The following is a 23,479-nucleotide window of genomic DNA, read 5'->3' as shown; positions in this document are numbered from 1 at the left end:
AGGTGTGGTGGTGCGCACCTGTAGTCCCAGCTACTCGGGAGGCTGAGGCAGGAGAAACGCTTGAACCCGGGAGGCAGGGTTGCAGTGAGCCAAGATCACGCCACTGCATTGCAGTCTGAGAGACAGACTCGTCTCAAAAAAAAAAAAAGAAAAAGAAAAAGAAAAAAGAAAAGGTGGGAAGGAGAGGATAGTGTCAACACCTTTACAGAGAAAGCTCCTATCTGAAGGTCCTTGTCTTTTCTTCAGGGACTATGACTGTTTTTAAAAAAGATGATGTAAAGCTTCTTGTATATTCCTAGCACTATACTTATTGTACTAAGTTACAATTCCTAGGTCTGTATGTTTCCTCCATTAGATTGAGAGTTCCTTGAAGGCAGGAACTCACAGTCTATTTATTCATTTTGTGTCCACAGATTAACACAATGCTTGACACACAGTAATTATTCAGTGTATGTCTGCTGAATGAAGAGTGAACAAAGGAATTACCAAAAAAAAAAAAAGGTAATAAAAATCTGACTGAATCAAGGAGAACAAGTGAAAAAGACAATGACAATGTAAAGTAACATTCCTGTGGACATCTCAAGTCAAATAATGACTTGCTGTGTGTGTGTGTGTGTGTGTGTGTGTGTGTGTGTGTGTGTGTGTGTATATATATATATTTTTTTTTTTCCGAGAGGGAGTCTTGCTCTGTCGCCAGGCTGGAGTGCAGTGGCGAGATGTCAGCTCACTGCAACCTCCGCCTCCCAGGTTCAAGCGATTCTCCTGCCTCAGCCTCCCAAGTGGCAGGGACTACAGGCATGCGCCACCATGACTGGCCAATTTTTTGTATTTTGGTAGAAACAGGGTTTCACCATGTTGGTCAGGCTGGTCTCAAACTCCTGACCTCAGGTGATCCGCCCGCCTCGGCCTCCCAAAGTGCTGGGATTACAGGCGTGAGCCGCTGAGCCTGGCCCTTGCTTTGTATTAACGATTTGAAATGAAAAGTTTTAAGACATGAAAAACGTAATATATCATTTTTCTTCTATGATATACGTGCAAGTCCAATTTGAGCTCCTATTTCATTCTACTTTTTCTAATTCCATTCTCTTGTCTAGAAGTTAACAGGAGGGCCTCAAATTCATTCTTTCACCCTTAAAATGCCTTTGGGGTACTGAATTCAGTCATGCTTAATATGTAACTACTTGAAGTTCTGGCTTATGGCACTGGCCATAAAATAATCTATAGACACGGTTTTTTGTTGTTTTTTTTTTAAATCTCAACAGCAGTGCCTCCTTTACAACTGTGGGACTAAACTGTGATCCACTAAACCATGCTGGGGCCTCGGGAGCCAGGCAGGGAAAGGTTTAGAACAGAAAAGGCAGAGCAGCTCTGCCTACTTGGACCAGAGAATTTTTCCATCAGAAAACAATGAACTTCCAAGAAAGATTTATATTGAAGAAAAGAGTTCACGGTTTTTAAGTTTTAAAATCATTTGTCTAATTCTATTTTGCGCCTTCTGTTTTATTTCATTAGAACAGAATCAAAGTGTTCATAATAGCAATTTTTTAAAAGTACAGGTTGCACAAAGGTTGTATGATACAAACCAAAGAAGAAATACTGCAATGAGGTGTTCCAAAAGGAAACACTGAGCCTTAATGTTTCCCAGATTTATGCCAGTCACCTGTATTCATCCACCAAAAAAAAGTTTAATGAATTAAGGAACATACATATTTGTACTATTTACATATATTATTTGACTCAAACATATTTTTTTAAATGGCTTAGGGGATTACACAACGTACCAGAATAGGGCACTTTCTACAGTCTCCTAATAACCAAATGTTAACTATGAAACAGGGGAATTACTGCTAAGATGTGCAGTATTCTTCTGAGTCCCCCCGCCCCAACCCCATTTCCAAGTTCTAAAAATTTACCTAAGGTTCTCTTAACTACTGCTACAAAAAGAAACAAAAAACAAACCTGTAGTCCCAGCTACTCGGGAAGGGGAAACAAAGGTGCAGGCTGAGGTGGGAGGAATTCTTCTCGTACCTGGGCAACATAGTGAGACCCAGACTCTCGAGAATACATACATATATTTCTCAGTTTGTTTTAGTGTTACACAAATTTCCAAAATAATTTCGTATATATCTTATCCATGTTTTTATCATTCTATAGTCACTGAGAGTCCAGCGCTTTATGACTGCAACAAGTAAAATACTTGTTGTTCTGCAGTGTTTTGAGACTCGAGATTTCCTTTTCATACTCTAAAACAGAACATCTCCTAGCACCCACGCAATCTTTGCAATCCGGGGACGAAGAGCAACACCTTTACAATTGTAATAAATCTTAAAGCTACCCTATCAGGGATTGAATGCATGAGTAATAAAAATAATGGGGAAGTAAGTTCTTCCTATTCAATGCGGTTGTCTAGGTGTCAAGTGTCTAGTGTTGGGCTTCTCTAGACAGCAGGGTCTCCACTGCTGCATCATCTTCAGAAAACGATGGGGCAGAGACGGAGATAACCAGCTGTCGAACGAGCAGGACGTTTTTAATCACCAACTCCACAATTACTTAATCAGTCCAGTCTCCAGCGAGCCCTAGGCTCTTCCCAAATTTTACGCTTGGCAAGAAGAACGACCCTTTGAGGGTCCCCAAACTCAGGCGGCAGGAAGCACTCCCCAGACCGCTAGCGACGCGCCGAGGTTGCCCCCAGAAAAATCCCAACTTCGAAGAAGCGGGCGGCACCGCCCCTCCCCTCCCTTCGCTTGGCTTCCTAGTCCCTGGAGTCGCTACCGCCCACTTTCTAGCCGGACAAACAGCAGTCCAGGGCCAGGCACACAGCAGTCCAGGACCGGGCACAGCACTCACCCACGTCTTGCTCGAAGGGGTTGGCGGTGAACAAAGGCATCTCGCCAGCGCCCGAGCCCTAGTCGCTGCTGTCTAGCTAACACTCGGCAACTGCTCCCCGCCGGGTGACCCGCGGCCGCGACTCCCCAGACCGCTCCGCTTCGGCCTCCGTCCCCGCACTTCCGCCACCGCACCTGCCCGGCTCCTGCCTGACAGGCCGGCTCGGAGTCCACCCTTCGATCCCGCGCTCCTGTCCCAACTTTTCTCCCGGGGCGAGATCCCTCCGACCATTGGCGTCCTCCCAAGGCCTTTGTCGCTGCCCCAGTCCCAGACTTTTGTAGGGGTCAGGCGGCCGCTACGGCCACCTTTCCAGCGCTAGGACCCCGGCGAGCCACGAAGCCGGGGACCTTCGGAGCCGGAAGTAGTCCGCCTGGAACTGGATGACCCCGGAAGCTGCAGTGCCAGCGGCAGCGCGGCAGGGGGCGCGGTTACCCGTGGTTTTTCGCGTTGGACGACGGGCTCTGAGGGCCAAGTTCTTGTCACGAATTTAGTTCGTTCCAGAGCGGCAGAACTCGTAGCTAGAGAACGAGGACCCACGATGCGTACGCGTTACAGTCCTGTTTCCCTAGAAACGGAGCCGCCGGCGCGGAGGTGGCTTTGAGGTTCTGCGAAAGACCTGACTGCTCTCCAACACTTAACTGTGTTGCACCCTCCCCCGCGCCCAATCCAAACCCAGTCGGAATAACCACCCGGGACAGCAGTGGTCGAAGTAACTACGCCTAACTTTTCGCTTTCCATCGTGTCCCCTCCATAAAAACACTGCTGCGCCCCCAGAATCCAAAGGCGAAGGAGGCACACTCCCTGCCTTAGACTTGCTGGGAGTTTTATAGGGGCAGTGCATAAAGTACATGATGGTGTGTGACGATTCGGATAGTAGTACGAGTCATAAACTCAAATTCCCATAGGATCCGGCCAGGTATTTAAATGAATGCAAAAGCCCAAGCACCCTTCCCACCCACATATTCTCTGTTCCTCTTGGAAAACTGTAGTAATGATTATGTTGCCGTTTCTCTCCTCCTTATTAGATTATAAACTCCCTGATGAGTTTTGGTCACTACTATATCCCCAGCGTCTAAAACAGTGTCCCAAGTAATAGATGCTCAATACTTTTCGAATGAAGCTGTAACTTTCTAACTGAACAGTGCATATCTAAAGATGTCAACTACTGGTAAATTGCAGCCATTTGTTGAAATGTGGGTCCTACTAGAGTTTGCAATTTTTCAATGATTTTTAAATGTTGAGAATTACTCCAACATTTTAAATAATGGATTAATCAAAACCATTTTACAAACTCTAGTATGAAGACCTGATGCTATAAAGAGAGAGCTTATACACATTCAGAAACGTGGTTGCATTTTATAAAGCTAGGGGCACAAATGAGAAGGAATAGTGCAGAAGGGGCTGTTTTTCATAGGACGTTGAACCTAGGATGTTCAAGATAAATTGGGAGGCCGGGCACGGTGGCTCACGCATGTAATCCCAGCACTTTGGGAGGCTGAGGTGGGCAGACTGCTTGAGGCCAGGAGTTCAAGACCAGCCTGACTAACATGGCGAAAACCCATCTCTACTAAAAATACAAAAATTAACCAGGCATGTAATGCCAACTTCTTGGGAGGCTGAGGGACGAGAGTCACTTGAGCCCAGGAGGCAGAGGTTACAGTGAGCCAAGATCATGCAACTGCACTCCAGCCTGGGCAACAGAGCAAGACTCTGTCTCAAAAAAAAAAAACAGATTTTTTGGACAGATAAAGACTTTTTGTCTAAGACTTAGTGTTGGAATGGAAAACAAGGCTAACTAGGTATAAGAGGAAACAGATTGAGAAGAATTTTAAAGGGCAAGCTGGGAATTTTTTATTTTGATTAAGGTACTCAATAATTATTTAAGGATATTGAGTAGCAGAATAGTAAAAAAATTTTTTTTTGAGATGGAGTCTCACTCTGTCACCCAGGCTGGAGTGCAGTGGCGCAATTTGGGCTCACTGCAAGCTCCGCCTCCTGGGTTCATACCATTCTCCTGCCTCAGAAGAATGGCCAAAACTGGCCATAAACAAAATCTGTGCAGCACTGTGACATGTTCATGATGGCCGTAATGCCCACGCTGGAAGGTTGTGGGTTTACCCAAATGAGGGCAAGGAAGCGGAAAACCGCTTAAAGGCATTCTTAAGCCACAAACAGCATGAGCGATCTGTACCTTAAGGACATGCTCCTGCTGCAGTTAAGTAGCCCAACCTATTCCTTTAATTCGGCCCATCCCTTCTTTTCCCATAAGGGATACTTATAGTTAATTTAATATCTATAGAAAATGCTAATGACTGGTTTGCTGTTAATAGATATGTGGGGAAATCTCTTTTCGGGGCTCTCAGCTCTGAAGGCTGTGAGACCCCTGATTTCCCACTTCACACCTCTATATTTCTGTGTGTGTGTCTTTAATTCCTCTAGTGCCGCTAGGTTAGGCTCTCCCCGACTGAGCTGGTCTCGGCAGTCCTTGTTGAAGGAATACTTACGGCAGTGGTGATCACTGCTGTCATAGCTACCATTAAATTACTCGTTGTGATTGGTTGTCCTGCTTTCCTCAGGTTTTCTTCTGCCGTCTGTGACAGCTTCTTGATCTGTCCCCAGGTGGGTGGCTGTGTTCGACGGGTGTTGCTCGTGACAGTTGGGGTCCTCCTCAGCGTCAGTCTCAACATGGCTGAAACCGAGGGGTCCTCGGGATCCTCCCCGAATCTCTTACTTGGCATCTGGCTCATGATAAGGTTTCAGGTGTCTTGATGGTATCCAAATCGGTTGTTGATTTTGGCCTGGAGAAATACAAGCATAACCTCTACCCCAAGTTATTATTTTACCTATTTCCCAACTTTTTGTTACCGGATCTCTCCACCAAATCAGTTGTTTGCTTCTGTCTTTGCATCTGGTTTCTGCAGATGCTGTTCAGCTGCTAACATCTGGCCGTCTTTGGGCAGGCTCAAAACATTTAAAGTTAATAATGCTAGATTCAATTGTGTAGGGGCTGTCCCATAATCCCTATTTCTCCCCCTTTTTTGTTTTTGTCATTAGTTGTTTATCTGTATGAAATAGTAACTGAGCATTTTTAATTAATTGTGTGGAATGAACCACGTATGAAGAATCAGAAATCACATTAATAGGCATATTAAAAGCAGTCCATACCTCAATTACAGCTACAAGCTCCGCTTTTTGAGCTGAAGTATAGGGCGTCTGGAAAACTTTACCTTTTGATCCAGAATTAGAAGCTTTACCATTGCTAGACCCATCTGTGAAACAATGAAAACACTTAGCAGGCCGCAGGTTGTTTACTGCAGGAATTGTAAATGCAAACCGTTCACAGTCTTGCTCAGCCAAAGGGATAGTAAAGAAATAGTCTTTTAAATCTATGACTATTAAAGGCCAATTTTTTAGAATTATAGCGGGAGAAGGCAGTCCTGGCTATAATGCTCCCTTAGGTTGTATAACTGAATTGATGGCCCTTAAGTCAGTTAACATTCTCCATTTACCTGATTTTTTCTTAATTACAAAAACTGGAGAATTCCAAGGGGAAAATGTTGGAGGTATGTGCCCATTTTCTAATTGTTTAGTAGCTAATTTCTCTAAAGCCTCCAGTTTCTCTTTACTTAGTGGCCATTGTTCTATCCAAACTGGCTTATCTGTTAACCATTTTAAAGATATAGGTTCTGGAGGCTTAACAATGGCCACCATCAAAAATGGTATCCTAATCTTTGGCAGGAACTTTGACTTTCTGCTTGAAGTGGTTCTTGCAAAGCCTGCAAATTTTTTTTTTCTAGTCCCATACCAGGGACATACCCCATTTCATGCATCATATGTTGACTTCGAGGGCTATATAATTGTTCTGGAATTAGAACTTGTGCTCCCCATTGTTGTAATAAATCTCTTCCCCATAAATTTATAGGTGCAGAAGTTATAATTGGTTGAATAGTCCCAGGTTGTCCATCAGGCCCTTCACAATGTAAAATATAGCTACTTTGATATACTTCAGGGGCTTTACCAACTCCAACTATGTTAAATTGAGCGGGTTGAATTGGCCACACAGATGGCCAGTGCTGTAGAGAAATGATTGAAATGTCCCCTCCTGTATCTACCAAACCTTTAAATTTCTTTCCCTGAATAGTTATTTCACAGGTAGGATGTTTATCAGTAATGTGATTTACCCAATAAGCTGCTTTGCCTTGTTTATTTGTGCTTCCAAATCCTCCTGTTCGTTTAATTTCACTTTTCCCCATTCCCACATATGGCACCATCAGGAGCTGTGCTATGCGCTCTCCTGGCTCTGCTTTCCAGGGAACAGAAGTAAATATAACAATTTGAATTTCCCCATTGTAATCTGAATCAATGACTCCTGTATGATTTTGTACCCCTTTTAAACTTAAACTAGACCTTCCTAAAAGTAATCCTACTGTCCCCGTTGGCAAGGATCTACAGACTCCTGTTGGGACCTTTTGAGGGGATTCCCCAGGCAGAAGGCTCACAGCTTTCGTGTAGCATAAATCTACTGCGGCACTACCGGCTGTGACAGGGGACAGACATTGTACAGGGGTGAGGGAATGGCCTGAGCCATTCTGGAATCCCCTATCTGGCAGCCTGACTTGCTGATTATTTCTATATCCTTTTTTAGTATGAATAGCTTGTTTAAATTTTTTGAGTAATTTAAAAGGAAAAGGCTCAAATGTAGCTATAATATTTCCCTGTTGATCTGGGGGGTGTATTCTAACAGGGAACTGCCAAGCCTCTAAATCAATCTCTTGTGTAGCTTGCTGAATTCCTGCCTGAATAGAACTGAGAGCAGTCGCTCAAGGCGCTTCTTGAACAGTCACTGGGGCAACTACTTTTCGCCCAGTGTCTTCCAGAAAAGAAAGATCTGGAGGGTCATTTTCTTCAAAATAATAGGGAGGGGGTGCAGAAGGGTGGGGATGAACCTCTCCCTGCTTTGCCGCTTTAGCTTTAGCTGGCAAAGAAACCTGCTCTGTAACCTCTTCTGTTACTTCGTTATACTCTCTTTCCTCCTCATCATCAGTGTGAAAAAGTTCCAAAGTGGAACGAACCAGACCCCACACTTGTCCCATTGTTATCGTGACACTTCTGAGCTCCCCTTCTTACTCACCACGGGGATTGCTTTAAGAGTACTCGGGTGTCCTCCAGCTAGTTCCATGTTCTCCAACCGTCACTCTGGCGACCCTTTGACCTGGATTTGAGCCCCAACGATGGACACCACTTGCTGAGACCAGCTCGGTCAGGGAGACCCTAACCCCGTGGCGCTAGAGGAATTAAAGACACACACATAGAAATATAGACGTGTAAAGTGGGAAATCAGGGGTCTCACAGACTTCAGAGCTGAGAGCCCCAAACAGAGATTTACCCATGTATTTATTAACAGCAAGTCAGTCATTAGCATTGTTTCTATAGATATTAAATTAACTAAAAGTATCCCTTATGGGAAACGAAGGGATGGGCCAAATTAAAGGAATAGGTTGGGCTAGTTAACTGCAGCAGGAGCATGTACTTAGGGCACAGATTGCTCATGCTATTGTTTGTGGCTTAAGAATGCCGTTAAGTGGTTTTCCACCCTGGGTGGGCCAGGTGTTGCCCTCATTCTGGTAAACCCACAACCTTCCAGCATGGGCGTTTTGGCCATCATGAACATGTCACAGTGCTGCAGAGATTTTGTTTATGGCCAGTTTTGGGGCCAGTTTATGGCTGGATTTTGGGGGGCCTGTTCCCAACAGAGGTGGGAAGATCACCTGAGCCCAGGATTTCAAGGTTACAGTGAGCTATGATTGTGCCACTGCACTGCAGCCTGGGCGAAAGAATGAGACCCTGTCGCAAAAAAAAAAAAAAAGATAATTTTTTATAAAGAGCAGAAAGCTGAGGATTTGCCTTTGGAAAGCATTCATTTTTATTTATTATTGTTATTATTATTTAGACAAGTTCTTGCTCTGTCACCCAGGCTGGAGTGCAGTGGCACAATCTCTGCTCACTGCACCCTCTGCCTCCCAAGTTCAAGCAATTCTCCTGCCTCAGCTTCCCATGTAACTGGGACTACAGGCGCGGGCCACCATGCCTGTCTAATTTTTCTATATTTAGTAGAGATGGAGTTTCACCATGTTGTCCAGGCTGGTCTCAAACTACTGACCACAAAGTGATCTATCCACCTCGGCGTCTGAAAGTGCTGGGGATTACAGGCATGAACCACTGCTCCCAGCCACATTCATGTTTTAAAAAGACTCTTTTAATTCCTCCTCTTTAAAGGCAAGTATACTCAAGGATCTATAGGTATTTTTTTTCTATGTATATACTCAGTCAGTTCCTCAGTGAGTTCTTCTAATTAACAAAGTTTTTTTTAGTCTTTTGTAATTAACAACATTTTTAATAGTTACTGGGAGCAGACCCTGTGTTAGAAACAAGAGGGTACAAAAATTGTTCACTGTTGCTTCATCTTAGGAAGTAATTGGGCAATTAAAAAATATTTCAGTGGCAGTCTAAAAATTGTGGTGTGCAAAGAATTTGAAAACCAGTTTACAAAAAAAAAAAAAAATCTAGAAGCTTGGTGGCGTGCATCTGTAGCATCAGCTACTTTGGAGGATGAGGCAGAAGGATTGCTTGAGCTAGGGCAGTCAAGGCTGCAGTGAGCCGTGATCATGTCACTGCACCCCAGCCTGGATGACAGAGGGAGACCCTGTCTCAAAAAGAAGCAAAAAAAAAAAGAAAAGAAAATTAAAAATAAAATATTTTATTCACCTTTATTTATCTTTTTTTTTTTTTTGGAGACAAGTTCTCTCCCTCTGTCACCTGGGCTGGAGTGCAGTGGCACAATTATACCTCATTGCAGCCTGAAACTCCTGAGCTCAAGCAGTCTTCCTGCCTCAACCTCCAAAGTAGTTGGGACTACAGGTATGCACCATCGACCCTAGCTCATTTTTTTTTTTTTTTAATAGAGACAGGGTCTCACTATGTTGCCCAGGCTGTTTACCTTTATTGATTCCTTCTCTAATGCTCTTCATTTTTAAAATGTTGATCCAAGTTTCAGACCTGCATCATATTCTTTCTCTCTCAAGGACTTCTAAAATTCCTTGCAAGACAAGTCTACTGGTGACAAATTCCCTCAAATTTTGTTTGCCTGAGAAAGTCTTTCTCCCTCACTGTTGAAGGATAATTTCACTGGATACAGAATTCTAGGTGAGTGGTTTTTTTTTCTTTCAATACTTTAAATATTTCACTTTTCTCTCCTCTTACTTGCACAATTTCTAAAGAGAAGTCTAATGTAATTCTTATCCTTACTCCTCTGTAGGCAAAATGTGGGTTTTTTTTCTCCTTTTTGCTTCTTTCAAGATTTTCTGTCTTCAATTTTCTACAGATTGAACATGATTATGGTTAGGTGCAGATTTTTTGGTATTTATACTGCTTAGTGTACTCTGAGCTTCCTGGATCTGTGGTTTTGTATCCTTCGTTAATTTGGGGAAATTCTCAGTCATTATTGCTTCAAATTTTCTTCTTTTCTTCTCCCTCTGGTATTTCTGTTATGTATATGTTACATCTTTTGTAATTCTCCTGCCATTTTTGGATATCTGATTTTTTCTTTTTTTCTCTGTGCATTTCAGTTTTAGAAGTTTTTTTTTTTTTTTTTTTTTTTTCAGTTTTAGAAGTTTCTATTGACATTTTTTCAAGCTCAGATTCTTTGTCTCTGAAGTTTATTGATGGAGCCCGTCAAAGACATTCTTCCTTTCTGTTAGTGTTTTTTATCTCTAGCATTTCCTTTTGATTCTTTCTTAGAGTTTCTATCATTCTGCTTACACTACCCATCTCTGTTCTTGCATAATGTTGATTTTTTTCCATAACAGCCCCTAACATATCAATCATAGTTAATTTAAATTCCTTGTATGATAATTCTATTATACATATTCTAATAACATTCTTGCTATACCTGATTCTGATTCTGATGTTTGCTCTGTCTTTTCAAACAGTGTTTTTTGTCTTTCGTTAAGTGTTGCCTTTTTGTGAAAACTGGACAACATTTACTGGGTAAAAGGAACTGAAGTAAACAGGCCTTTAGTATGAGGTTTTATGTTTATCTGGCTAGGGATTAGGCTGTGTTTAATGCTTGCTATAGCATTAAGTGTCAAAGGCTGATTTCCTTGTTTTTGTCCCCTCTGTTGTCTTTGGGTTCTTGAGACTTAAATAAGGTCTGAGAGTAGGTCTCAATTCTTTAGTGAGCCTGTGCCTCTGCTATGAACTTCACAAGTGCTTTCTGGCCATGTGTGGTGACTCAAGCCTGTAATCTCAGCACTTTGGGAGACTGAGGTGGGAGGATCACTTGAGCTCAAGAGTTCAAGACCAGCCTGGGCAACACAGCAAGACCCTGTCTCTACAATAAATTTAAAAAAAAAAGCTGGGTATGGTGGTGCACACCTGCAGTCCTAGCTACTTGGGAAGCTGAGGTGTGATGACCGCTTGGGCCATGGAGATGAGGGCTCTAGTGATCTCACTAAAGCCATGATCGCACCACCTACACTCCAGCCTGAGCGACACAGTGAGACCGTATCTAAAACAAAACAACCACCATTACCACAACAAAAACACAGGTGCTTTCTGTCCCTCTCCCCCTACCTACCTCCCCATCCTCAGTCTCCAGTTTCGGTGAGACAAGAAGGCTTAGGGGAAGCTGGAGTTGAGAATTTCCCTTCCACCGGCTAGATAGGATCTGGTAAAACCCTAATTGTTTAGGCTGGGGTCAAATAGTTTCTCTTGAGGATGTTCTTTAAGAACAGAATTCTGTGGGATAATTCAGAATAATTTCTTTTCCTCTCCCCCTTCCAGAAACACACAGTGATTTCTCTTACTGTGAACCAGATTGAATTCCTGGAGGTAAAACTCACAAAAGTGTGGGGACCCTCCAATAACTAGGCCCCCCTGGGGTTTTTAACTCTCAGACTTGTCCACACTGAGCCTCCAGCAATTTGTCAATGGCAGTTCAGGTTTTCCTACCCCAGCCACTGGTCCCCAAGGATGTTTCTGCTCGTGGGTTTCCTCCAATAAGTTGTGATCCTCTGTATCTATCTGTCTGTCTCTCCAATTTTGAGGGCAGTAGTTTGCCCTGTGACCTTAGCTCTCTGTTGGGTATAAAATACTCCAGGAGTAAATGCTTGGTGCCGTGAAGTAAAACCAGCACTCAGGCAAAAGTTTAATTCTCTCAGCAAGGCAATTTACTTCTGCAGAAGGGTGCCACTTGGGTCAATCAAGATCACAAGAGCACAGAGAACAAAGAAGACCGGGGGTTTTTATCCTTAATGCAGTCCCTATCTCTGTGTCACTCCTCCATGGGCTGGGGTCAGACTGCACAATCTGAGCTGACCCAATTGGCTACTTGTACATATTTTCCTGAATATAGAAGGGGAGGGAGGTGTGAGGTACAGAGGTGGATCGTGTGGGATGTGCAGTTTTGGGGGAACAATTGGTACAGGTAACAAGGGAACAGATGTGAGCTATTGATTAGAGCTGACGGGAAGTGGATAGGCTATTTACGGTAACTAGGGGCAAGGAAGAACAAGAAAGTTGAGTTTGAGAACAAAGGATAAGAAAGTTAACAGGCTAAACCCTTTGAAGAGAAACTCAGAAAGAGTTATTGTATCTTACACTCTCTGATGGATCTAAAAAGAGTTGATTTTTACTTTGTTCAGTTGTTTTCCTTGTGTGGATAGGAGTGGTGACTTCTAAGCTTCCATGCCTGATTAGAACCCAGAAATCAGCTCCCTTTCTTCTATCTCTCTTTCTCTCTTTTTTTTTTTTTTAAGACAGGATCTCACTCTGTCACCCAGGCTGGAGTGCAGTGTGGCACAATCTCAGCTCGCCACAATCTCAACCTCCCGAGTTCAAGAGATCCTCCTACCTCAGCCTCCTGAGTAGCTGGCACTACAGGCATGCACCACCATGCCCAGCTAATTTTTGTGTGTGTGGTTTAATTTGTTTTTTGTTTTTCTTTGAGATGGAGTCTTGCTCTGTTGCCCAGGCTGGAGTGCAGTGGCACGATCTTGGCTCACTGCAACCTCTGCCTCCCTGGCTCAAGTGATCCTCCTGCCTCAGCCTCCCAAGTAGCTGGGACTACTGGCATGTGCCATCACGCCCAGCTAATTTTTCTATTTCTAGTAAAGACAGGGTTTCACCATGTTGGCCAGGCTGGTCTTGAGCTCCTAGACTCAAGTGATCTGCCCCCCTTGGCCTCCCAAAGTGCTAGGACTGCAGGCATGCACTTCCACACCCAGCCCTTTCTATCACTTTTCTATTATAAGTGCCACAGTGTGTTAGACCAGCATACTGGAAACCTTGGAATAAACTCTGACTTTGCTCTGATTTTTCCATTTTTAAAATTTTTTTAATTAAATTTTTAATTTTTTAGATTTCTTTTTTCAAATTTTGTTTTTGCTATTTTTTCTCTTTCTTTTGGCATTGCCTCCATTATAGCACAGGCTTCCATTTCCTCCATGCCTTCCAATTTCTTCCTTTTGAAAGAGAGTGCCCAAAGTTGGGGGTGAGAAGAGGCTGGAGTCTAGTGCGTGCTCTGTTAACCAAGTTAAATACCCATAAGGCTGCATCCTTCCTAGAGAGGGAGGCTTTTTTTCTAGTCGTCGAAAGAAATCATGTGGGCTAGCCTACCCCTGCACACAACAGTCTGCTTAATATCCTGAAATACCACTTTTGTGATTTTGTTCTCTTCCTTGAGAGTCTACTGGATTTTGCCTGCCATAAAAAGGTCAAGCTGGGATGTCACTGTCTCTGGTAAATGACTCATTTTTCCCTATCTAACAGGCTTATTTTCTATAGCTTAAAGCATCAGTTTTTGGAGTCACATAAAATTTCAAATCACAGCTGTGCTACTGACTATGTAACTTTGAACAAATACTTAAGTTTTAGGGACTTCAGTTTTCTTTCTTTTCTTTTCTTTTCTTTTGACAGAGTTTCACTCTTGTCACCTAGGCTAGAGTGCAATGGCGCAATCTCAGCTCACTGCAACTTCTGCCTCCCGGGTTCAAGCAATTCTCCTGCCTTAGCCTCCTGAGTAGTTGGGATTACAGGTGCCCGCCACCATGCCCAGCTACCTTTTTGTATTTTTAGTAGAGACAGGGTTTCACCATGTTGGCCAGGCTGGTCTTGAACTCCTGACCTCAGTTGATCCACCTGCCTTGGCCTTCTAAAGTACTGGGATTACGCGTGAGCCACCGCGCCTGGCCCTTTAACTATATACTTTATTATTTATTTATTTATTTTGCATTTGGAGACAGTCTCAAAATATAAAACATTTAATATAAATAAAATATATTAAATTTAAAAATACTTTATTTATTTATTTATATTTTGAGACAGTCTTATTCTGTCACCCAGGCTGGAGTGCAGTGGTGTGATCTCAGCTCACTGCAGCTTTGACCTCTGGGGCTTAAGTGATCCCCCCACCTCAGACCTCCAAGTAGCTGGGACTACAGGCACATGCCACCATGCCTGGCTAATTTTTGTATTTTTTGTAGAGATGGGGTCTCACTATGTCGTCCAGCTGGTCTTACATTCCTGGGCTCAAGCAATCTGCCCACCTTAACCTCCCAAAGTGCTGGGATTACAGGCATGAGCCACCACACCTGGCTACTATATACTTTATAAGGTTGCTGTGAAAATTAAATGGGATTATGAGAGCTTTTTGTATAGTAAATACTCAATAGCACTCACTATAGTACAGTAGAACTTTTTTGCGATGATGGATGTGTTTTTTGTTCTTTTCTTTCCTTTTTTTTTTTTTGAGAAAGAGTCTTGCTCTGTTGCCAGGCTGGAGTGCAGTGGTGCGATCTCAGCTCACTGCAACCTCCTCCTCCCAGATTCAAGCATTTCTCCTGCCTCAGCCTCCCGAGTAGCTAGCACTACAGGCGTGCGCCACCATGCCCAGCTAATTTTTTGTATTTTTAGTAGAGATAGGCTTTCACCAGGTTGGCCAGAATGGTCTCAATCTCTTGGCCTTGGGATCCACCCACCTCGGCCTCCCAAAGTACTGGGATTACAGGCATGAGCCACCGTGCCCGGCCGGATATGTTTTATATTTGCATTGCTCAATACAAATACCAATAGGCACATGTGACTGTTGATCTCTTGAAATGTAACTAGTGCAACTGAGGAAGTGAATTTTTAATTTTATTTCATTTTAAATGCAAATACCCACATGTGGCTGCCTAGTAGCTAGTGTAATAGAGTGCTCTACACCGTACTTGAAAATCAGTTCAGGGAGAAATAGGAGTGTCTTCCATCTCTGTTATTATGCTTTATGATATTTCACTTTCTGAAAATGCATGCTTACTTCTTTCACCTATCTTCATCTTTTATCTCTTTTCATTTTTCGCATCTGGAAATTTACGAATCCATTCAACAGCCCATCTTCTCCAGAAGTATTCCTCAGTTGATCCCAATCTACATGTTTTTCATGTTTCTGAAACTTTTACTGAACATGGGTCAACATTGCACTGGTTAGCACTTAATATTCTTCTAACCTATCTTGTGTGATTGTTGGAACTTCCCAAGAGCACAGTATCAGGATCTTTGTGCCTTTTAATTCTGCGTCCTCCCTTTCAAGACCAATTAGCCTATTACTTAGAATACCTAAACACTGATTTGTATCTCCCCAACACTCATATGTTGAAATCCAATTCCCAGTAAGATAGTATTTGAAAGCGGGATTTGGGGGAGGTAATTAGGTCATGAGAGTGGAATCCTCATGAATAGAATTAGTGCCCTTATAAGAAGAGGCCAGAAACCTCTCTTGCTCTCTTTACTTCATATTAGGACACAATGAGAAGTCAGCAGTTTGCAACCAAAAGAGTGTCCTCTCTAGAATTTGACCAGGCTGGCACAGCAATCTGCGACTTCCAGCCTCCAGAACTGAGAAATAAATTGCTGTTATTTATAAGACACCCAGTCTGTGGTACTTTGTTATAGCAGCCTAACCTGACTAAAACACACTGAATAACCCAATGTTTGAGTGATTACCTGTCCTTTACTTCTCTGATCCATTCCTCTTGCCTTCCAATTCCCGCTACCATTCTCTAGAAGTTGGCTGAAAGGAACAAAGAGCACCTGATCAGTTATCTAATAACATTTATTACCTTTTTATTTCCTACATTGTGTTACTTTATCTCTCTCACTGCTGCATGATCAATAAAATCATTTTTTTTCAGAGGCATTACACTTTTCACACTTCTTTATTTAGTAAATATTGGGTACCTACCATGTCCAGAATACTAGCAGTGGGGACAAGGGTTGATGAGAGGGGAGGCATGAAAATAACATAATCACTGCCCTCAATGACTCATATTCAGGTGAGGAGAAAATGATTTATAAAAGTAGTTAATGGAAGAGAATACATAGGAATAAGGGGGAATTCCATGTGGAGGCCAAGTGTAGAGTAATAGTATTTTGCTTTGTACCCATTGGAAATTATATTTTAGTGCCTAGTTGAGGGTAGTTAGTCCAACAAATTTGATGTTGGGAATACTTCTCATTGTAATTGAGAACTGTTATCTCAAACTAAATTGTTACAAATTGGAGTTTGAATCTTTAGAAAGAAAAAAAGAGAGAGAGAGAGAGAAGCTATGTATAGACCATCTAGAAAAAAGTCATTTTGGAAATCAGCTTATGAAAAAGGTAATATGGGAAAGCAAAACATAAGCAGAAATGATAATAAAATTGATTGATTAGGTGAAAAGAGTTGAAGGGAAAAAAATGTACAAATTCAGGAAATTGTGTGTACACATGTGTGTGTTTTAAAAAACCCAAAAATCTTCAGCTAGGCATGGTAACCTATACCTGTGGTCCTAGCTATTCTGGAGGCTGAGGTGGGAGGATCGCCTGCAGGAGGTCAAGTCTGCAGTGAACTGTGATCACGCAACTGCACTCCAGCGTGGGCCATATGGCGAGACCCTGTCTCAAAAAAAAAAAAATCCCTAAATCAAAAACTTCAAGGAAGGCTATCTTAAAAGCCCATAGATCCTTAGCCAGGCATGGTGGTGCATTCTTGTAGTCTCAGCTACAGGGGAGGATCACTGAGCCCAAGAGTTTGAGCCTGGCCTGGGCTACACAGTAAGACCCCATCTATTAAAAAAAAAAAAATTCCCACAGCTCCAAAGGCCTGGCTTCACAGGACTCCTAGCGGACCTGGTTCATTCTATTCAGTAACTGTTTTTACTGGCAATTCAGTTCAAGAGTACTGTAACTTGTATGGATGGATCCGCTTAATTTTTACTTCATAATTTATTTAAAACTCTATTATTACTCTCCGTTCATTTTCCTTTGTCATCATCATTACCGCACTCTGCACAGTAGGTGGCAACAGTGCTTCACTCCCAGAATCGACTGAACGGCCTAGAAGTACAAAACAGAGGCAACCATTGAAACAAATTTCAGGATCCTAATTTGGCCAAAAATAAAAGCATTGCCTTATAAGGTCATGTCAGTAATATGCCATTATAATATGCCAATTATGTGCCAAATTGCTAAATATTCTACATTCAGTGTTTAGTAAAAATTCATATGTTGAATAATTCATTTTGCCAGTGAATGTCAATAAACCAGGATGTGCTATCTTAAAAATTAATATTCACTGAATCTTTATTATCATAATATAATAAATTAGCTCCTTTATAGTTTAATGTAAGGGTAGGTATTTATTTCTACTTAATTTCATGTGTGCTGTTCATTCAGCAAATGTTTATTATGTCTTCTATGACAAGAAGTTAATTTCTGCACATGTGCAGAGAAAAGCAGTTATCTGGGTGGTGCACTAAAGACAGATATAATCCAAATTGCACAACATAAGTTGAAATTTAAAACATCACTTTAAGGCAATATATGCTATAGAGTAGTAAATTTTAGTTATCCTAACATTTACCTCTTTTTTTTTTTTGAGATGGAGTCTTGCTCTGTCGCCCAGGCTGGAGTGCAGTGGCACTATCTCAGCTCACTGCAACCTCCACCTTGCAAGTTCAAGCGATTCTCCTGCCTCAGCCTTTGGAGTAGCTGGAATTACAGGCACATGTCATCATGTCCGGCTAATTTTTGTATTTTTAGTAGAGACAGAGTTTCACCATATCAGCCAGGCTGGTCTCGAACTCCTGACCTCATGATCTGCCCACCTTGGCCTCCCAAAGTGCTGGGATTACAGGTGCAAGCCACCGCGCCAGGCCTAAAGCTTCTTTTAAAATGGCTTATATACTAAATAGACAATTTTTAAATTTTTTGGTAGAGACAACATCTCACTATGTTGTCCAGGCTGGTCTGAAACTCCTGGGCTCCAGCAGTCCTCCTGTCTTGACCTCCCAAAGTGTTGGGATTACAGGTGTGAGCCACTGCATCCAGCTAATTTCAAAGAATATTAAGATCAATGTATAGATGATATATACGTAATGAGTTGCTAGGAAAAAATAGAGGACAGTGTTTTTCAACAAAGCATCTCCATGGTCTGTGGTAGAGCCAAACCTTAGATGCTGAAAGCAGATGTCACATGGAATTAAGTACATTGCTGTATTCACCTAAATATCCTGTTTGCGAATCTTAATACACAACAAAATTACTACATTAGGACTAACCTTCAGTCATAAGATTCCATATTCCATCTTCCTTATTCCACTTACTCAAAATGAGAACAACCATTGCTTTGTAAATTCATTAGCACCTTAGTAGAATCCAGGCCTATCCCTGGTTAGAGAAATGGCAAAATGAAACCCTAAGTGTAACAAATGAATGACTTTACCACACAAATACTCAACACGTGTATTCCCTGTTCTGACTTCAGTTAGAAAATAAAATGTTCACGATTTTTGTATTCATAAAGCGATCTGGAGGCTTAAAAAAAAGAAAAATGGGCCCTGCACAATGGCTAACGCCTGTAATCCCAGCACTTTGGGAGGATCATTTGAGGCCAGGAGTTCGAGACCAGCCTAGCCAACATGATGAAAACCCATCTCTACTAAAAATATAAAAATTAGCCAGGTGGGATGGTATGCACCTGTTAAAAGTCCCAGCTACTGGGGTGGCTGAAGCATAAGAATCGCTTGAACCCAGGAGGTTGTAGTGAGCCAAGATCATGCCACTGCACTCCAGCCTGGGTGTCAGAGCAAGACTCTGTCTTGAAAACAAAATGGAACAAAACAAACAAGACAAATGAAAAATATGTCTCTGCTTTAGCTAGTTCCCAAATGCCTTTTTTAAAAGCCTTTTGACTACATCTAATCTAACTATAGTACAAATCAGGCTGTGATATTGGGCCAGAGCTAAGAAAAGGATAGTTTTAAAGTACTCCAACCTAATCTGTAGTTGACACTTTTTAGTTATGACGACATGAGGTGTTAATATCTGTTTCATAATAATCTCTCCAATACCACTCATTTAGCCAAATCAAACAACATTGAGATGGCTTTTCAGGTTTTTTTATGCAAAGATTTGCATGACATGCAAGACAATGAAAACAAAGTGTTTAGATATTTTTCACAAATTATCTTAATGTTCTTAAGACATGCAAAGAGAGGGGAACACAGAAGAGGCTCTTTAGAGCATTTAACTTTTTTTTTTTTTTTGAGACAGGCTCTTGCTCTGTCACTAGGACTAGAGTGCAGTGACACGATCGTGGGTCACTGCGGCCTCAACCTTGTGGGCTCAAGCAGTCCTCCCACCTCAGCTTCCTGTGTATCTGGGACTACTTGGCATGTGCCACCATGGCTGGTCAATTAATTTTAAACTTTTTTTTTTTTTTTTTTGTGGAGATAGGTTATCACTATGTTGCTCAGGCTGGTTTTGGAACTCCTAGGCTCAAGTGATCCTCCTGCCTTGGCCTGCCAAAGTCCTGGGATTACAGGTGTGTGCCCGGCCTGATTTTTTAAGCAACACAATCAAGTATAAATGATTTCAAATCACTGGAAACAATATGACTCAAAGGACTTTGAAGCTATAATTTTACAGACATGTATACAAGGTCTACAATAATCAGAGCCTTGTGTCTGTTTTACCCTTCCCACAACTCAAAGGAAAGTTGAGGAAAGATCTCAGAGATGTGCAGGAGCCAGTAGAAAATGTGATGTGAGGAATAAGTGCAGACTCTTGCTGAGAAGTAGAGGCAAGGGCAGCACCAAAGAAGCAAAAGTAGGCATCTGTCTAGTCCAGAGGGAAAGAATACAGAAAGAAGACTGGTCAACAAGTCAAGAGCAAGGAGACAAAGAGCAGGCTGGCAAACTAGTATGAGACAAGACAGGGCAAGAAACTAGAGGCTTTTTCCAGAGGGATGCTGCAGGTTTATACACCTGCAGAGAGTAAAGACAGACACTCTGGAAGATAAGAATAGCATCAAACAGTATAAAATGAGGTTGCTGATCTTAAGAAATGGACACTATAGTTGGAGAGACAGGGTTTACACCAATGGAAAGGGAAATAACACCAAACAATAATTCAAGTGATGTTGCAAAACCTTGTATGATTAGTTAAATACCAAATTATTAGTCAGGGAAGGCTTCAAAGTTGAGAGGAGCTTTGAGTTCAGTCTTTGATGAATGAGAAGAGTTCAAAGAGGTAAAACAAATATGGAGATTAACAGAGTTAATAAAAGGAAGGGGTTTGAAATATATCTGGTATAAGATCAACTTAATGAAATAAAGCATGAAGACAAGATTAGAAAAAAAAGAATGAAAAGGAATGAACAAAGCCTCCAAGAAATATGGGACTATGTGAAAAGACCTAACCTAGGTGATGGGGAGAATGGAACCAAGTTGGAAAACACTCTTCAGGATATTATCCAGGAGAACTTCCCCAACCTAGCAAGACAGGCCAACATTCAAATTCAGGAAATACAGAGAACACCACAAAGATACTCCTCGAGAAGAGCAACCCCAAGACACACAATTGTCAGATTTGCCAAGGTTGAAATGGAGGAAAAAATGTGAAGGGCAGCCAGAGAGAAAGGTCGGGTTACCCACAAAGGGAAGCCTGTCAAACTAACAGTGGATCTCTTAGCAGAAACCCTATAAGCCAGAAGAGAGTGGGGGCCAATATTCAACCTTCTTTTTTTTTTTTTTTTTTTTTTTGAGGCAGAGCCTCACCATGTCACCCAGGCTGTAGTGCAGGGGCGTGATCTCAGCTCACTGAACCTCCACCTTCTGGGTTCAAGTGATTCTTCTGCCTCAGCCTCCCGAGTAGCTGGGACTACAGGCACACAACACCCTGCCTGGCTAATTTTTCTATTTTTAGTAGAGACAGGGTTTCACCATATTTGCTAGACTGGTCTCTAGCTCCTGACTTCATGATCCACCTGCCTCAGCCTCCCAAAGTGCTGGGATTACAGGTGTGAGCCACCACACCCAGCCTCAACATTCTTAAAGAAAAGAATTTTCAACCCAGAATTTCATATCCAGCCAGACTAAGCTTCATAAGCGAAGGAGAAATAAAATCCTTTACAAGCAAATGCTGAGAGATTTTGTCACCACCAGGCCAACCTTACAAGAGCTCTGAAGGAAGCACTAAATATGGAAAGGAAAAACTGGTACCAGCCACTACAAAAACATACCAAATTGTAAAGACCATCGACACTATGAAGAAACTGCATCAACTAACGGGCAAAATAACCAGCTAGCATCATAATGACAGGATCAAATTCATACATAACAATATTAACCTTAAATGTAAATGGGCTTCATGCCCCAGTTAAAAGACATGGACTGGCAAACTAGATAGAGTCAAGACCAACTGGTATGCTGTATTCAGGAGACCCATCTCATGTGCAAAGACACACATAGGCTCAAAATAAAGGATGGAGGAATATTTACCAAGCAAATGGAAAGTAAAAAAAAGCAGAGGTTGCAATCCTAGTCTCTGATAAAACAGACCTTAAACCAACAAAGATCAAAAAAGACAAAGAAGGGCATTATATAATGGTAAAGGGATCAATGCAACAAGAAGAGCTAACTATCCTAAATATATATGCACCCAATACAGGAGCACCCAGATTCATAAAGTGAGTTATTGGAGACCTACAAAGAGACTTAGACTGCCACACAATAATAGTGGGAGACTTTAACACCCACTGTCAATATTAGACAGACTGAGATAGAAAATTAACAAAGATATTCAGAAATTGAACTCAGCTCTGGACCAAGCAGACCTAATAGACATCTACATACCTCTCCACCCCAAATCAACAGAATATACATTCTTCTCAGCACCACACTGCACTTATTCTAAAATTGACCACACAATTGGAAGGAAAACACTCCTCAGCAAATGCAGAAGAACTGAAATCATAACAGTCTCTCAGACCACAGCGCAATCAAATTAGAACTCAAGATTAAGAAACTCACTCAAAACCTCACAACTACATGGAAACTGAACAACCTGCTCCTGAATGTCTACTGGGTAACTAAAGAAATTAAGGCAGAAACAAGTTTTTGAAACCAATGAGAACAAAGACACAGCATACCAGAATCTCGAGGACACAGCTAAAGCAGTGTTTAGAGGGAAATTTATAGCACTAAATGCCCACAGGAGAAAGTGGAAAAGATCTAAAATTGACACCCTAACATCACAATTAAAAGAACTAGAGAAGCAAGAGCAAACAAATTCAAAAGCTAGCAGAAGACAAGAAATAACTAAGATCAGAGCAGAACTGAAGGAGATAGAGACCAAAAAAAAAAAAAAAAAACCTTCAAAAAATCAATGAATCCAGGAGCTGGGTTTTTGAAAAGATTAACAAAATAGACCACTAGCCAGACTAATAAAGAAGAAAAGAGAGAAGAATCAAATAGACACAATAAAAAATGATAAAGGGGATATCACCACTGATCCCACAGAAATACAAACAACCATCAGAGAATACTATAAACACCTCTATCCAAATAAACTAGAAAATCTAGAAGAAATGGATAAATTCCTGGACACATACACCCTCCCAAGACTAAACCAGGAAGAAGTCGAATCCATGAATAGATCAATAACAAGTTCTGGAATTGAGGCAGTAATTAATAGCCTACCAGCCAAAAAAAGCCCAGGACCAGACGGATTCACAGCCAAATTCTACCAGAGGTACAAAGAGGAAGGAGCTGGTACTATTCCTTCTGAAACTGTTCCAAACAATAGAAAAAGAGTGACTCCTCCCTAACTCATTTTACGAGGCCAGCATCATCCTGATACCAAAACCTGGCAGAGACACAACAAAAAAAGAAAATTTCAGGCCAATATCCCTGATGAACATCAATGCAAAAATCCTCAATAAAATACTGGTAAACCGAATCCAGCAGCACATCAAAAATCTTATCCACCACGATCAAGTCAACTTCATCTCTGGGATGCAAGGTTGGTTCAACATACGCAAATCAATAAGCGTAATCCATCATATAAACAGAATCAATGACAAAAACCACATGATTATCTCAATAGATGCAGAAAAGGCCTTCGACAAAATCCAACAGCACTTCATGCTAAAAACTCTCTATAAACTAGGTATTGATGGAACGTATCTCAAAATAATAAGAGCTATTTATGACAAACCCACAGCCAATATCATACT

General features: G+C 41.8%; 1 protein-coding gene and 1 long non-coding RNA gene across 4 annotated transcripts in view; one reads left to right on the top strand and one right to left on the bottom strand.

Annotated features, from left to right (window-relative positions):
- Positions 1–8,047, bottom strand: part of STAM2 (signal transducing adaptor molecule 2) — a 65,485-nt gene extending 57,438 nt beyond the window's left edge. For 2 of the 3 annotated variants that reach the window (XR_009214394.1, XM_032755715.2), the window contains exon 1: positions 2,848–3,182. Coding sequence is in view for 1 of the 3 variants with exons in the window: in XM_032755715.2 (XP_032611606.1) it covers positions 2,848–2,887 (40 nt within the window). In the remaining 2 variants the exon portion in view is untranslated. Of the gene's footprint in view, positions 1–2,847; positions 3,183–6,051; positions 6,156–8,017 lie in introns of those variants that run through there. The other variant, XM_058441985.1, reaches the window with a different exon arrangement.
- On the top strand, positions 3,411–15,852 carry LOC131383969 (uncharacterized). The gene is made up of 3 exons (XR_009214397.1): positions 3,411–3,802; positions 9,969–10,089; positions 15,724–15,852. It is a non-coding gene; the product is annotated as an uncharacterized LOC131383969 (long non-coding RNA).
- Positions 15,853–23,479: the final 7,627 nt, after the last annotated feature.

The sequence above is a fragment of the Hylobates moloch genome, unplaced genomic scaffold (assembly GCF_009828535.3).
Source record: "Hylobates moloch isolate HMO894 unplaced genomic scaffold, HMol_V3 SCAFFOLD_1, whole genome shotgun sequence".
Lineage (NCBI taxonomy): Eukaryota > Metazoa > Chordata > Mammalia > Primates > Hylobatidae > Hylobates > Hylobates moloch.
This window is presented reverse-complemented; position numbering and strand designations above follow the sequence as displayed.